The sequence below is a fragment of the Arvicola amphibius genome, chromosome 12 (assembly GCF_903992535.2).
Source record: "Arvicola amphibius chromosome 12, mArvAmp1.2, whole genome shotgun sequence".
Taxonomy (NCBI): Eukaryota; Metazoa; Chordata; class Mammalia; order Rodentia; family Cricetidae; genus Arvicola; species Arvicola amphibius.
In genome coordinates this window covers 68,611,640-68,629,554 of record NC_052058.2, presented here as the reverse complement: position 1 = coordinate 68,629,554, position 17,915 = coordinate 68,611,640, and the positions used below count along the sequence as shown (strand labels likewise).

Genomic DNA, 17,915 nt, shown 5'->3' with positions numbered 1-17,915 from the left:
TTGTATATGTACCACTTGTGTGTGTTTTAATTGCTATTTCATCTATTTGTAATTAAATGGATAATAAAATATTTTAAAATTGATTTTGTGTGTGTGTAAGGGGTGTGTGTGCCATGTTGTTACATGGCACATGGGCAGAAGTCGGGACAACTTGCAGGAGTCAGTTCATTCTACCCCATTGGCTTCAGGGATCAAACTCAGGTCACCAGCCCTTGTAATGACAGGCTTTTAAAGACTATGCACTGAAAAAAAAAAATCTTTGGCCAGTTCTTCCTGTGCTGCTTGTCCACACCTATATATTGGCTTTATTTTAATTTAACCATTTCATTGAATGAAGAAAAAGAAAAAGAATGTCTACTTATTTACTCAATGTGCAAGTATTCGTGTATATATACATGTGTGTAAAAAGTCCATGGACGCCGGGCGGTGGTGGCGCACGCCTTTAATCCCAGCACTCAGGAGGCAGAGGCAGGCGGATCTCTGTGAGTTCGAGACCAGCCTGGTCTACAAGAGCTAGTTCCAGGACAGGCTCCAAAGCCACAGAGAAACCCTGTCTCGAAAAACCAAAAAAAAAAAAAAAAAAAAAAAAAAAAGTCCATGGACATCAGAAGGTCCTCTGGGACTCGAATTGCAGAGTTGAGAGCTATTATGTGAGTGAACACTGCAGTCCTGTGTAAGAGTGAAGTGCTCTCAACTACCGAGCCATCTCTCCAGCCCCAAATAGCATTTTTTCCAAGTCATTACGCTTAAAGTCCTTTGTAAAATCATTACGCTTAAAGAAAATTCCTTTGTAAATTGCATCAGGATGTGACTAAGAAAAAGGGAAATATGTGAAAATAATATAGCTTATTTTTCAATCTGAATAAAATAGATGACTCAATTTCCTAGATAATTTAAAATCATTTTATGATCCATATAAATTCTACTATGTAAATCATAGTACGAAAATTCACCTGACATTGCAACTTTTTGCAAAGATTTTTAAATTTTTATCATATATGAGTGCACTGCACGTATAATAGCATGCCAAAGAAGGCATCTCAGGTCCTATTATAGATGGCTGTGAGCCACCATGTAGTTGCTGGGAACTGAACTCAGTAACTCTGGAAGAGCGGCCAGTGCTCTTAACGGCTGTGCCATCTCTCTAGCCCAATACTCAAACAGTTTACCTGGCACAAAGTAGCTACTACTTTCATAATGACTATACTTGGTTTGATTATATGACTACTTCCATGCCTCCCTGAGGCTTGGTTCTCATTATACCTCTTTTTATTCATATAATTAAACCTCCATCCTAAGCATATATCTTTCTTTCTCCCTCTCTCTGACAATACTGAGATTTGAACCCAAGACCTCAATACTACATTCCCAAACTTAAGTCTGTATCTTTTAAAAAGATAATTTCAGACATCTACATGATGTGAAACTATATGTGATCAACTTTCGGATATAAGGTAGTTAATAGTATCACATATACAAAAGTTATGTACAAAGAACAGAGTACCACTAAAGCTAGGAGAATTCATACACGAGGCAGAACTCACCTGAGTATAGAAGCCACTAGCTGCCTCTAGGAACAGAGAAAGGTTTGCCTGAACTTCACTACGATTTGGGTTTGCTCGATTCTTTGCTTGGCCTTGTAGTGTTGTGATCTGATTCTTAAAGGCATGATTCCAGCTGAAAACAAAACATAATTCTATTTGGTATAGTAGTAACTCACTGGGCAGACACTGGTCCCCCTGAGAACAAGAAAGAACTGTTTGTTATATACCACACCAAACAGCAAACCAGCATCAAAGTTATTTAATTAAATAACTTCATGCTTTTCTTTGAACAAGACTATACATGCAGTAGAATACAACTGACTTTAGTGGACACTTACCAAATGCTCCAGTAAGCAGAATGTGGCTTCTACTATGACCCTTTAGAGCTATTACAGTAAGAACTAATTAAGAATCCCAGGATAAAAACCAAAACCATAGTGGCAAGATCAAAGTAAAATAAGCTGTTAACAATTTTAACACACTGGGCCAAAAATAATTATACCCTACTCAAGGTGACACACTGGGGGGGGGGGGGCTTTGTATATATCAAGTTCTATCCTTTACTTTCCCCAGCTAATTATGCACAACATACACTTCTATTTAATGTTTAATGATTTTGTTTATCTTACAGGTTAAGGCTTAATACTTTCTTTACAATATGAAATAGAAGCCACATTTCAAATTTTTATTTAAACAACACAATGCTAAAATTTAGTATACCAAAATGACATTAATCATTACATTATCAGCTTAAATTCAATATTAATGAACTAAAGTATCAATGTCAATCTCTTATTTTTGAGGCTCTAGAACTTTTAAGGTTTTAAAAAAAATAGTTTAGGACATCAATATTCCTTTACTTGGTGATGCTTTCTCATCATGGACTCAAATATTACAGACATGAGTTCTGATTAGTTATTAAGTTAAACCACTAGACTTTCTAAAAACACAGGGCACAAAAAGCACAGGAAAAAGGTAAAACCAACACCATCACAACTTGGGCTATTAGGCCTTACTAGACAGAATGTTTTCTTTTTTTGTTTTTTCAAGACAGGGTTTCACTATGTAGCCCTGGCCAACCTCAAACTCAGAGACCTGGCTGCCTCTGCCTCCTGAGTGCTAGGATTAAAGACAGAATGTTCTTAACTGCTGCTTAATTTTCCATCAAACTTACCGTCCCTGTTTCAATTTATAAGACAAGATTTTCTACCAAAGACCTTTATTCACTCACTGATTATCTGCCATTTCATCCTTCCTAGAAAGAATAAGTGGAATTGCCTAAACACAAAATCTTTCTTTAGTTTTCTGGTGAGCAGGAAGATATAGCCATGGATTTGATTAAATGAACTTTACTTTCAAATACACTTTCCTGTTGAACAAACAGTATGATATTGACCATAGTTTCTTGGCTTTTGGGCTAAGACCAAATGCAAAATCCCACTATCAAAGAAAAGTCTATCTTTACTATCATGGTTTAATTATAAAACAATACAGATACACTTAAAATTTGAAGTATCATATATATGTTTAAATTTGTCCACTCCAGCATGTTCTAAGAATGGTCTTTGGTAAAATTCAAACCTAAACAGTCCTCCTCTCACCTTCTAAGACTGCACCTGAAAAAAAACACTAATCGTTAAATTTCTTTTTTTTAAAATCATAAGTATTAGAATTTCTTTTAAAAAGTTTATACTAGGGCAGGTTGAAAAATTACCAATTAAACATTAATGTTTCAAAGTCTTGAAGATTCCTGATTGCACAGGAACATCTCAAATGACAATACTTACAGATCCTGTTCTACTTTCTTGTCTAAAGCATATTCCAGATCAGTAACTAGCATTTTCTGGTACAAGTCCTGCAGAGCTTGCCTGGATGTCCAGACCTCAGCTGGACCCAGCTTAGAATCTGTGTAACAAAGCAAACAAAACACCACCATGTTGTTAAATCACTTAATCCATGAGCCATACCAATGACTCCTTCTCTCCCCATTCACTGCCGCCCAAGTTTTATGTTACTGTATTTCAAAGGACTTTCACCTTCTGCCTTTTGGCTAGTAGCTAAATTTGATTTAAAATGTTTTTTGTTTGCTGTTTTAGCTATTTTTTAAAACCATGTACACCATGTGCATGTGTACGAAGTGTATGTGTATGTGAGTGTGTGGGGGTGAATGCACTGGGTGAATAGAGCAAAAGAGAGCACCAGGCACCCTTCTATCACTCTTGTGAGTCTGCAGCTACAAGTTTTCAGTGAGGGTGTCAGCCACACAATCCCAGGGATCTTCTTTTCTCTACCTTCCTTATTCCTTAGCGCTGGGATTGCAGGTATGCCCAGCATGACTTTACATGGTTGCTGGAATCTGAACTCCAGTTTCCATGCTTGTGTATAGAAAAACTCCTGTGTGCTGACCCATTTGCTCCACCCATCTTTCAGCCTTAAAATTTCATTGTGAAATTAAAATGGCCATTGAAAAACGATTGACTCTTTGCTGTCGGTTTGGATTTCTGCCTGTTCATGTCACAGCAGGTCATATATCTCATAAGTCACTCCATTTGAAATAATGATGTCTATCAAATTGTTTACCCCTGTAACTGTATCTTCATTCAAGTCATGGTTCCCTTTGATTTTCAATCATTCCTACAAGGATCCTCGCAAAATTTTTCTATAAGTTCACCAACCAGCAGATGCCTGGATTATTACTACTTTATTATACTACCCTAGTATAACAATGAAAATTATTTTCATGAATGGGACATGCCCATCCAAGGCACTTCTGTGATCAGTCCATATTATAACTTAAATGTGAAGAAAGGCTGAGGCCTGGTATTAAACTGCTTAAAAGGTCAGAAGAGTAGCTGTATAGAATAAAATTAGGAAGTCAGGCTCTGATTATGTATTTAAGAAATGGGGTCACATTTTCTGCCAAAGTCCTGTAGGGGTTGAATAGTTCGAATGCTGACAGTAAGCTTCCTCAGAACTACTTAACAAACTTTACAATTACAAATTTCCAATATCGGGCTGGAGAGATGGCTCAGTGGTTAAGAGCATTGCCTGTTCTTCCAAAGGTCCTGAGTTCAATTCCCAGCAACCACATGGTGGCTCACAACCATCTGTAATGAGGTCTGGTGCCCTCTTCTGGCCTGCAGACATACACACAGACAGAATATTGTATACATAATAAATAATTAAAAAAAAACCAAATTTCCAATATCTAGTTAAGCAATTTAATTTCATCTAGGAGTTTGCTGCTATACATTGTCACAATTTCCACTCCTCTTTAGGTTGGCCATTAGTATCTATAATTCACTATAATCCTATTCAGCAAAGAGTGCCCTGGATATTTGAGTTAATATTTGCTGGCTAGTAAGAACTGAGTCTTATAAAGTGTTTTTGTTCATTTGTTTGGAGACAGAGTCTCAATGTCTAGCGCAGGCCAGCCTTGAGCTTGTGCTCCTCCTACCTTCACTCTCATGTGCTGGGGTTACAGGTGTGCGCACTACACTGGGCTTTAGGGGATTGCAGAAGTCATTCAAATGAGTAAATTTAAACAAATGTTTGATGCTTTGGGAAAAAGCATATGGTACATGCAGCTTGATGCTGTTCCATATACATGATACAGATAATATTTCTAAGGCTAATCCAAGCTCTAATTCTAACACTGGTATCACAGTGTCGATGATGGCCACAAATGTGCTAATAGGAAGAATAGCAGTGAGCAACCCTTGTTTCTCTTCTGTCTTATTCTTTATGATACAATAATCAGGCTCCTCATAAACATTATACCCTGTCAAAGCTGAAGAAACACTATCTCCTTAGTAGTTAGTATAGTCCCTTTTCAACTATAAATTTTGGTCAGAATGCTGGTTATCAATCAACATTAGCTGAATTGTTCATGTGTTAACCATACAACTAAATTCCTCCCAGACTAGAATACTATCTATTATCACGTCTCTCTTTGATAGGTTAGGATAACACATGCTGTTATCAATTACATGCTGATCACTAGCTTTGAATTATCTTTTTATTTCAGCAGTTAAGTCCAAAATTCTTCCCAATGGACTTCAGATATTATTCCGAGCAGAAAAGATGAGAAAAGGCTCATTGAATTTCAGACTTTGAGCGCAGTTTCTACATAAGCAATTTTCCTGAAGTCTTACTTACTACTCAGGTTTGAGTCACTACAAACTGAAAAGAGTATTTCCTGGGAAAATATTAATCAAACAAAGCTTTATATAGTTACAATGGAGTTAATAATATAATTTATATATTATTAATAAAAGATTCATAAAACTAAATAATCATGCAATTAATAGCAATTCAAATGTAGCATATACTACATTAATCTCCTGAGAAGTATTTAAGGGAGAACCCAAAATATAAGACCAATAAACATTTATAGCAAAGTTATTATTGTTCTTGGCAACTAGCACAGGATTTGGTACTATACCCCCCCAAAAGGGAATTTTCTTCCATTAACTTAATAGAATAAAATAAAGAATTAAGACAGTCAATACCTGTCATTTCAGCCTTCAGGACTTCTGCCTGCCTAGATAAGAAAAAAGAACATTAGTTAAAAACAAACCAAGTCAAATTAATATAATTATATTGAATTATCAAGTAAAACAATGCATTACAATAAGGCTAGATGGCTGGGAAGTCTATACCTTCCTTTAACATGCAGTATAACACTGGGTCTGGGGAAATTGATGTCATAACTTACAAATTACTTCACAGATTAAACTGGTAACTTCCCCATATCTGACTGTAAAGGTATTACAAGGTTTCCCCCAACACCTTGAAGACTAGTTTGTTTTCAATTTACCAGCTACCATAACATTTCAAATTTCTACTCTTCTCAAGCTGCTTGTTCCTGTCCCTTTCCCCACTGGCGATGACAGTTACACAGCTCTGCTCTGGCATTTAGAGTCCTCTCCTTATGAGATCAAAGTTCATTTCAATGGAATGCTCTTTCTAGCATTTCATTAAGGGCTTGATTTTTTTCTTTCCTTTTTGACAATCTTGAGAATTCCATCTCTTTGGCATAAAAACATGTTCAAGTTCCCCATTCTTTTTTTTTTTTTTAAAAAAAAGAAGCATTTCCCCCTCTGAAAGTCAAGAATTGTCTGTATAGGAAAGGCCCTAAACCGACCTCATGGTCTACCCTTAACTCCATACTTCATTCTCTTAGGAATGTTTTCTTTTTCATGGTAGTTTTATCAAAGCTTTCGAGCTGTGGAAGGCAACCCCCAGAAGTTCTTTATGCCCACCTTCTTTCAAAGTCTTACTCTCTAGCAATTCCTGAGAAATGCTATCCTCTAAATAGCAGTTGTACCTTCACTGCATTACCTCTTTACCTTCCCTCCTTAGACCCATTCCTCATCTGAACTACTGTGAAAGGTATTTTTGAAAGCACGCTTGATTTTGCCACTACAAAGTCTTTAGTGACAAATTCTGAAGCCTCTGAACTCTTAGCTTTCACCACTCCTCTCCTTAATCTAGGGTCAGTCTGTCACTGGACTTTTGAAAAGGATAGTCCCTGGGCTAAGAACACCACCTCCATTTACTGGCTAATAATCACTCTGCTTTGTGTATGAGTCAGAGCATTACACTTCCTTGTGAAACATATCTGGAGTAAGGAAATTCTTTGTCTACCAAAGCTGCTTTATAGTAATACAGCTCTTAAAATTATGTAACATTAGAATCCCTTTTCACTAGCATTCTGCTTATCAGGAACTCTGAAACATGCTCTCCCACCGGTTCTGGTACTCTCTCGCATAGAAGAATGATTATAGCTAACAATATATGCTGATCATCTAATCTTAACAACCAGAGAAGTAGATTTTAAATACTATCTTCACAAAGTGATAAACACATCGGGTGAAGAATATGCCAAACACCCTGAGGCTGGGTCATTATGAATACAAGCACTCAAAATCACACTGCACCCACCGCATATGTGTGACTCCATGTCAACAACAACAACAATCACAAGTTATTACACCACGAGATTTCCATTTCAAAAGAACTAAACTGGAACAAAAACTAGAAGAATATAAAGGTACTAAACATTTTAGGGAAAGCACTATTTTACATATTTTATAGTAACTTTTTAAAAAACTGTTATTTCATGTATATGGGTGTTTTGCCTGTGTCCTGGTTTTTGTGAACTTGACACAAGTTGGAGTCATTTGAGAAGGAACCACAACTGAGAAAATGACCTCACCAGACTGGCCTGCGGACAAGCCTGCAGGGCATTTTCTCGACTGATTAATTCTGTGGGAGGGCCCGGCTCTGTGGGGGAGGCGTCCCAGCACGGCCAGTGGTCTTGAGTTGTAGAAAAAAGTGAGCTGACTAAGAAAGCAAGACAATGCCCTTCATGATGGACTATTCCTGGACACCTAAGTGAGATAAACTTCCTCCCCTAGTTGCTTTTGGTCATGGTGTTGATCACAGTAACAGAAACCCTAACTTAAGACAGTTTGTGTGTACAACTGTGCATTACTGGTGTGCCTGGCACCAGCAGAGACCAGAAGATTCTGAGAACTCAGCTACCGGGGGTCATGAGCTATCACGTAGGTGGGAATGAAACAAGATCCTCTGAACTGAAGAGAAGCCAGTGTTCTTACCACTCCAGCCCCCATGATTGTAAATTTTAACTTCAGTAAAATATAAGATGAATACTTTTGTTTCTTGTAGTCTTTAAAGATATCCACTGCTTATATATGTGTGCATATTTATCTTTTGAAGAGAATCACAATGGGGTTTAACATAAAAAACTATTAATACAAATGCACAATGCTCACCAGATAACTGTGCTTAGTACTGAACATTATATACCAAATTCATCATGCATATAGTCCATCTTCACTCATCACTTTAGGTCTTAACTTTCACCACTGAAAAAAATCTTTACAAGGCTGCCAGCATATGATCTTAAAAATCCAAGGTCACACAAACTGAGAAAACACATATCCCTCCCCTACCAGTCATAGCTTTCCTGTCGTTTTTCTCAAAATGGAATACTCTCTAGTCTAAAAAAAACAAAAAAACTATATTTCAGCAATTCTTGATAAAGAACTTCAACAAATTAACATTAGCTTATAGTCAATGCTCATATAGATACAAGCATCTTTAAACAAAAACAACAAAAGCCCAGGACCTAACTATATACATAGCTTTGGCAGGGCTGGAATTTGCTGTGGAACAGGCTGTCTTTACAATTAAAGGATACCTGTCCCTACAGTCCCACCTGTCTGGATACAAGTCAAGATGTCCTTCTCAGAAGAATATGGGCAATGGTGAGGTGTGTCTGTTCTTAAACTATAGGAATACTGAAAGGAAGGAAAATACCAAGAATCCGAAAATTAAACCACCATACTCTTCATAATAAAACAGCACAGTTAGTTAAATATATAAACTTTCAAAATATTATATACATTGTCTTTGGGATTTTTGTTTGTTTTCTTTTGTTTTGCTATATGGTACAGCTGGCCTTGAACTTCCATGACCATCCAGCCTTAGTCTCCCCAAGGGCTGGAACTACAGGTGTGCTACTACACTCAGTGGCTCTTAGTTATTCATTAGGAGAAATAAACTATGCCTGTCAAACAATAAAAAAGAAAAACATGAAATAAAGTGCCGAAAAAAGGCTGGATCAGCAATAATACACTGGAAACTATAATCTGAAGCAACTCACATGGAGATAACATAATCAAGATCTATAAATATATTTAATGCATTCCAACCAGTAGCTACTACAAAAGCTAGCACTATAACACTGTTCTAAGGGCCTTGGGCCTTGTGTAAATAAATCATTTAATATATACTATGTGCTATTACTGTCTCCATTTTATACCTGGAGAAAACATAAGCATATAGAGAGGTTAAGTAACAAGCCCATGACAGACTTGGAAGTAGTACTTTGGCTTCAGAGTTTAGTTCCTAATCACTACAGCTAAGCACGTCTGAGTCTAAGAAAATAAAACTCAAACATATAGTAGTAACAGTCCATAGCATTGGGACATATAAAAGATTTTTCTTCTTGAAGTTCAGATCTATTTTCCCTGTTTTTTTTTTTTTTTTTTTTTTAAAAAAAAAAAAAAAAAAAACCATTCTAAACTCACAGCTATCAAAATAAAACACACGAATGCTAAGCCACTTATTTTGGATAAGTGGCTAGGGTAGTTGGTTTTCTTTTTTTCTTCCCTTGTAGGAAGAGCCAAGGTGGTTTTCTTTTTAACTTACTTTGTTCACTTGTTCAACATATAGTTCTAAGGAACAATTTGAGATAACTACAATATTCACCTATTATAGTCATAAACATAAGAATCAAATCAGAACCTAATTATGCCAAATAGTAAACCAAATACTGTACGGTGAATATCCTATGAACACAGAGAAGCATAAATATATAGCTCTCTAGACATTAAGTTTTCTAATAATCAACTAGAGAAAAATAAAAATGCTGTACTATTGTCATTTAGAAGGAACTCTAGGGAAGGTGCTGTTACTCAGAGCTTTCCTCAGTTAAGGTTAACAAAAATATGGATTTGCTTTCTGTCAGTGTATAAAAGTTTGGTACATGCCAATGCTCTACACCAGCATTTCTCAACCTGAGGGTTATGACCCCTTTTGGGATGAACAACCTTTCACAGGGATCAAATATCAGCTATCCTGCACATCAGAGACTTACATTACAATTCCTAACAGTAGGAAAAGTACAGTTATGAAGTAGTAATAAAATAATGTTATGTTTGGGGTGACGGTAACACGAGGAACTGTATTAAAGGGTTGCAACATTAGGAAGGTTGAGAACCACTGCTCTATTCCATACATTCACTACATGACCTACCTACAGTCTGTGAGTATATGTATATATTCCATTCTGATCTAGGAATCTCAAGGATGAGAGCCAAAGACAAAACTGAGACAGTAAACAGATAAAGTGCATGCTGTGTTTAAGAATTCAGAGTATAGAATCACTATTAGGTTACTTTACATCTGTGGGCACTGCATGCATACAGGGCACATATACACATGGGGAAATGACACTAGATGTATAAAACATAGATTAAAGATTTCATAACTGGAAATGAGATAGTGATAATACTAACTAGAAAAACTCTCCTTTCCAAGAAATCTCCAAAGTTAAACTAGGAAAGGGGAGACAATACAGAGCAAAGAATCCAACATTAGTTCAGGCAGCTTGGACAGTATAGGTAATTAATTGAGAAAGCTGAAGTAAGTGTACAGGCAGGCATTCAGAGATGAAGGTTGCTATGAGACAAAGCACGTTAAATGACATCTCAAAGGAGAATCTGGGACCAAACTACCTGCTAGTTTGGATTCTAACTGCAGTCAGGTTCCCTTCCCCTACTGCTTCCTGGGATCTCTTCTGGAAGAACACAGTGGAATAAAGACAACAGTTCAAAGGGGTAGTTAAGGACTCTGGTTCTTTACCTCCACATAACGTTTAAGGACAGAAAGATAAATTATTCAGATACCATAAAACTATGTTCTCATGTGAACAGATGATAAAACCAATATATTTTTAGTATGAATAGAAAATAACATCAGTGGCAGACACAGAGAATACAAAAGAACCAAGTTAGGATGTCTTTTCTGTCCTTTATAATATCAGTTATGATTATATCTGATTATTTCAAAATAACATTTAAAAACCTGAGACATGATAATATATGAAGCAAATAATAAATGACTGAAATGCCATGCTGAGAACAGAGTCCAAATCATCAGTTAAAATTAATAGCCTGCCAAGGCAGTGGTGGCGCATGTCTTTAAACCTAACACTCGGAAGGCAGAGGCAGAAGAATCTCCATGAGTTCAAGGCCAATCTGGTCTACAAGTGCTAGTTCCAGGACAGCTAAGACTGTTACACAGAGAAACCCTGTCTCGAAAAACCAAAATAAATAAATAAATAAATAATAAAAAATAGCCTGATAATATAATTATGTATTATTTACTAGGTCTTCTTGCCATGCTTTCACCTATTACAAATCTTTACATTCCACTCGGCACAGAGGTACATGCCTGTAACACGCAAGCAGTCCTGAGATGGAGGCAGTAGGATTCAAAGTGTGGGGTCATCCCTGGGTAACACAATAAGTTCAAGGCTAGCCCTGCCTGCATAAGAGGACTCTACTTTAAAACAACAAATAGCAGGGGTAGACAGGGATGTAGCTCAGTGGTAGAATACTTGTTGAGCCATGTCCATGCTTGACCCTCAATGCCGAAAACAAGCAAACAACTTTAAATTTCAGTCTTTCTATCAGGTAAGTAGGAACGTGACATTTCGTTGATGAGGAAAAGGGACAGAGACTGTCACAGGATTAGGAAGTAGCAGAGCTATGATTCTACCTTGCAATGCAATTCCAGAACAGAGCTCATAAGCATTATAAAAATGAAGCAGGTTTTCTGAAATGAAGTAGTTACAAATGTCACCATCAATCTTGGTGGTATCAATTTATAGAGTATAAAACTTTAAGTGTAAAACCACACCTCTGATATGAATCAGACACACGATGTCATTAAGATGTTACAGCAAGAGTTACTAACTGGTCACGCAGAAGAGGTCTTCTGTAATATATTACCACCAAACGCTCAAAGTCTTTGTGGCATTTAATTGAATCCATGCTGAGAAGTAAAACCCAGAACTGATGTTTCCTGGGGTCAAATAAAATCACCAAATATGTAAAAGACAGTTTCTTTAACTCTGAAGAAAAAATTTTAAGATGAATCTCAGGAAGCAGTTAAAAGTACTGGCTATTCTTCCAGAGGAGCCAGGTTCATTGCCCAGTACCGACATGGGCTCACGATCATTTCTAACCCCAGTCCCAGGGTATCCAATACTTTATTCTGGACTCACACACTGTATGCTTGTGGCACACACACATACACCCATAAACATAATAAAGAAAAAATTTTATATGAAAAAGATGAATCACATGTACCTAGGCTTATAAATACTCAGAAAACTTTGTATCTAAACATACAAATGTATTTCAGTACATTTAAAGAAGTTTCCTTGGACAACAAGATATCAATGTTAATGTCAAAGTAAACCTAGCTTTAATTTCTCACAAAGCCACATAAGTAAAAATAGAATTTTTAGCATATCCTTTCCCAATCCTTCAGGAAGACTCAAATTCTTTTCTCAACGTCCACAGAATATGAAAAATTTAATATACACCTTGGAAATGAATAACAATGCAGAAATCCCTTGTAATTTTTATCCTACCTAATATTACTTGATTTCAGATGCTCCTCTGATTTCAAGTTTTCGGTCCTCATCTGGGACTTAAATGAAACGTTTTCTCCCACAATGACTATCTGCAAGAGCATCCAATTTCTCACAAGGTAGAATGGTTTAAGACACTCTAGATAGAGGAGAGGAGGAAAATATGAGTTAACACAAAAAAAACAGAGAACGCCCCTAGGGAAAAACTTTTAAATTTTTATTTTAAATGACTTAATGCAAAAAGCTAAGGAAAAATAACAAAGTTTCTCTTCTTTTTAAATTAGTTTCTTAAAACCCCTTTAAATGTTATTCCGTATATATTTCTAACAGATTTTGGCTGTAGACTCTCAACGACGCCCTCATGTGTGCTTCACTGTTTACAAGCTGAGTGATCTCTATAGGACAGTGTGATACCAGTTTCCTAGCGGGGATCTGCAGTGAGACTGCCCTGGAACATCAAACCACATGGACTCCCTTTATCCTGCTTTTGTTTCCAGAACAGGGTTTCTCTGTGTAACAGCCCTGCCTGTCCTGGACTTGCAGACCAGGCTGGCCTTGAACTCAGAGATCTGACTGCCTCTGCCTAGGATTAAAGACATGCACCACCACCACCTGGCATTATTTACAGTTCTTATGTGCTAGACATTATACTGAAGTATTTCTATATATGTGATCTCACAAAATGGGAATATAAGAGACACTGCTATGTGTCTTCTTAAACAAATGAAGCTACTATTTATTTGCTAGCTATAACCTAAAGTGAAAGTTTAGTGGAACCTAAAGTGTTCCAGTTTAGTTAGAAGACATAGATAAATAAACCACCTCACTGAGATGTTCTGAGGATGAAGAAGAGTAACAGAAGCTATTATTACTATAAGCAATGAAAAAAGTCACCCATTACTGCATTTATCTTTACCGTTTACAGTCAACTACAACCCCCAACCAGTCAAAAAAATGTAACTACTACTTTCTTCTACAAATTAGGATATTGAACTTAGAACTGCATATCAATCAGTTTTAGAATCAAATACAAGGTTTTTCATAATTTTTAGCACTAAAATGACAGAAATGAGCTTTGTTGATGTACTTTCAAAGCATATATTCGTGGGAAAAAGTGAGAGAAAGCAATTCCAACTTCCTTGACATAGTAAATCAGATGGCGAAGCTCTGACTCTGACCCAGAGAGCCTCTGTTACTCTTAGTTTCTTGCTGTTCTGCCTCTCGGCATCTTTATTGGCACTCTCACTCAACCTGGAATGTACCCCCTTCCCTCATCTGACCAGCTCACTCTTGGCTTAAGTAAAAACTGAGGTAATGCCTGTAAGAAAGCTGTAGTTTGGCCAATTATTCCAGCACGTGTGTGTGCAGTTTTGCTACAGCACTATACAAATAAATCATTTGTTTACATATTTTTCCACTAAATAAGGTCTGATCTATTCAGGTGTGTGTGTATACATCTAGCATGATACTTACTATGAAATTCACCCAAATAAATACAAGTCAATGTAGACAATGTCTCAATTTAAAGCCAGGATCCTAACATTTAACACTAGTTTTCAGGTATTTTAGAAAAAAAATATGAGAACCAAGAATATCAGACTTTTTTTAAATACAGGAAATACACCACTTTATATAATTAAAGAAACACATGAGCGTTTACTTGTCTCTCTAAAATCCAGACTCTGCTTTCATGAAGTGCAATCTATGTACTATGTATCAAACAGTAAATAATTGTACAGAAATTAAAACATCCGAGATCCATAATAAAACAGTTCAATACTGCACATAATTAAACAAGAAATTTAGATTAGGTCATCAACAATGAGAAAGCTGTTTCTTCTGATCCCAATTTTTATATTAGATGAGATATACCAGAGCAAGTTTTCAGTTAGCATTTTAAAAAACATTTGATTCTTTGTAATAACACTTATACCTTCTTGAAGTATGCAAGCAAAGCAAGCTAAAAAACATTTAAAATGAATAAATATGTCCTACAATAGAGGAAAAATTAAAAAGAAAGCAATTTTAATCAAATTAGCATGATAGAAAAATGGTCAGGAAAGAGTACCTCAAAAAAGTGATGTAATCAGGTATCTATATATGTAAACAGCAGGCGTAGGATTAACAGAACAAACATCAAATCACGGAACAAATTTGAAAGAGTAGAAAATAGAATTGAAACTATGGTTAATGCAAAAAGAAAAATGAGACCACTCTGTACTACTAAAATGGCCAAATCCAGAACACTGACAAAACCAAAATACTGATGAGTGTGTGGCTCCATGGGCACTCTCTCTGACTGTTAGCGGTAGCACAAACTAGTGCAGCGAATGAAACAGTCCAGCAGTCTCTCACACTGTATACTCACCACACAATGAAGAAATTGTGCTTCCGGCACCTACACAAACAAAATGAAAACTCATGTCTACACAAAATCTGCACGCAGGTGTTTACAGCAATTTTATTTATTATTATCAAATCCTGGAAGCAACCAAGAAGCCCTGTAACAGGTGAACAGTCTATGGTACATCCTGATAACTATTTACTTAGTATATGAAAAAGGAGAAAGAAACCTTAACACATATTGTTAAGGGAGAGAAGCGAATCTGAAACAGCTAAATTTTAACTGTATAACAAACTTGAAAAGAAAACTATGGGGAAAGAAATAACTTTAGTGAAGGCCTAAAAGTGCTCTGAAAAATGTTTTTAAATTTAAAAAGGAAAGGAACAGAGAACAAAACGAGAACGGGAGTTTTGTTTCTATCCTTGACACTGGAAAAAGTAATCATAGTCTTTTATTTAATGTAAAGTACCGAGGACCTTTAGATTAGGGAAGTACAAAGTCCAACCTCCTAACTTGCATTATGTTTGTATTTCACTATATGTATAGTAGGCTCCTAGGAATTAGTAGTTATTCATTCTCTCTAAATTTGCCATTAATTTTATTTAGTTCAGAAACTTTTTTCCTTTTATGCATATTTTATGTATGTCTGGTGGTGGTACTGGGAACTGAACCCAGTTACACTAGGCAAATGCTCGGTTATTAAACTATACATTTCTTTATCACCAACCCTTTTTTCAAGAATTTCATTTTAGCCGGGCGGTGGTGGCGCACGCCTTTAATCCCAGCACTCGGGAGGCAGAGGCAGGCGGATCTCTGTGAGTTCGAGGCCAGCCTGGTCTACAAGAGCTAGTTCCAGGACAGGCTCTAAAAAAAAAAGCTGCAGAGAAACCCTGTCTCGAAAAACAAAAAAAACAAAAAAAAAAAAAAAAAAAAAAGAATTTCATTTTAAACAAACTGGTCTTGAACTTGCATTGTATAGCCCAGACTGCTCTCAAGCTTTTGGCCCTTCTGTACCAGCCCCTTCCCAGGCTGCTGCTGTACCATCATTCCTAGGCATACAGAATATGCAGGCAAGTCCCGGTGGCTATCAGGAAATAGTTTTTAACCATTTTTCTCCTCTTTGTTGGCTTTTCTTCTGTTGTTTCTTCTTATCCTATCTTATAAATAAATGTTATGTGTCCATCTTAAAAAACTCTTTCATAAACTGGGAGAAGTAGCTGAGACAGGAGGACTGCAGTAAGTTCAGTACCAGTCTGGGCAAGACCCTGTCTCCATTAAGACACAGCTGAAGACAATTCAGTCTTATTATGCCCCACTTTTCCAAAGAAAAGCTTGTTTTGATAAGATAGATCCTCAATGACTTCCACATAGCTAAATCCAGCGGTCAGTTTGTAGACCTCATCTTACTTTTCAACCTGTCAGCAGCACTTAAAAGAGATTCTGCCTTCTTGATACTGTTTATTTTTTTTTCAACTTGGCTTCTAGGATAACCATGTTTAACGATTTTATCAGTTTTCTATATTCAGTGTAGTTTCTAAATTGTCTCAGACTTCTGAACTCTTTTGGCAGTCCTGTTCTGGACTTTAAACAAATCTCATCAGTCACCAGTATACAGAATATGAGCACCAGTACTCAGATTCCTAAAAGAGGCACTAAACTCCCCTGCACATCTAATAATCTCAGATTTTATCATTATCAAAAGTAAAAGCAAAAGCTTTTATATAGCATCACCTGCCAAGTATTGTTGACCCCCAGTGAGCTCTTTCCTTCTACACCTACTTCTACTGTTTTCTCCATTAGCAAATGCTAAATTCTCCCAGTTTTTTTCTACTGAAATCCACAGAACCATCTTGGTCCACCTCCCACACTCCAGCACCAGTCTGTGACAAATGTTATTTGCTAGAGTCTGGTCACATCTACCATTTCATCTCTGCTCTTATTGGTAAGCCAGTAGGTGCTTAATTTAACAGCTCAGTGGAACCTGATAAATCTAGACATGTCTTCAAAATCTCCAGAGATTTTGCTGCTTTGAAGTCTTCATCTCTCAGGCTAGCTAAAGTTAGTGCTGACCTTCACGTCTAATTCACTAGTCTTGGATGGCTATTAATAGTTAAGAAAATCAGTTCTTGTAAGTGGTCTCACCCTCAGCTTCATTCTGTGCTAACGGTGTTAGAAGGGGAAGCACAGACGCACACCTGTATCTGTGTCAGAGAAGTAACACAACACACCAAGGCCAGTATACGAAGACTGTTGAGAAGGGTGCAGATGTAAGGAAGCAGGTGATTCATTGGGGCCAAAATAATGTACCACAGGCTCTATATGACCCTGTATCAGGTTTAGTTTATTATTTGATTATTTGACCCATTTCTTACATCAGATATGGAAGTCAATTAAAAAGGAGTTGCCTCGATAAAACTGAAAATGTGGGCTAAGTAATGGTTTCTGGCAAAAATTTGACTTTTGCATATCTTTTTGTTTAAATTTCAGAGATCACCTAGAAGTAGAGAAATTTCTTGGTATACTGTATTGTATAGATTCTTTTTGCAGTCTTAAATATTATATAATTTGATATAATTCAGAGTTTTTCATAGCAACCTGAGATTTCTTCAATTTTATAAAGACAGACTTTATAGGAAACTTGCCAAAGGCTTCAAAGACTGTTAGCACTGGGAATTAAACCCAGAATTCTAGAGTCTAAACATTTGCATAACACACATTTCACTTTTCAATGGCTCATGTAGTCACACCTTATTTATAAATACTGACTACTGCT

At 36.6% G+C, this 17,915-nt stretch overlaps 1 protein-coding gene across 4 annotated transcripts in view; it reads right to left on the bottom strand.

The window, feature by feature from the left end:
* Smg7 (SMG7 nonsense mediated mRNA decay factor) overlaps positions 1-17,915 on the bottom strand; it is a 68,088-nt gene that overhangs the window by 27,271 nt on the left and 22,902 nt on the right. For 2 of the 4 annotated variants that reach the window (XM_038349005.1, XM_038349007.1), the window contains exons 2-5: positions 12,799-12,937; positions 6,056-6,087; positions 3,332-3,449; positions 1,545-1,677 (exon numbers count right to left, since the gene is read on the bottom strand). In XM_038349005.1, the coding sequence (XP_038204933.1) occupies positions 1,545-1,677; positions 3,332-3,449; positions 6,056-6,087; positions 12,799-12,902 (387 nt within the window). In that variant the 5' untranslated portion in view covers positions 12,903-12,937. The remainder of the gene's footprint in view (positions 1-1,544; positions 1,678-3,331; positions 3,450-6,055; positions 6,088-12,798; positions 12,938-17,915) is intronic. The other 2 variants (XM_038349008.1, XM_038349006.1) reach the window with 2 other exon arrangements.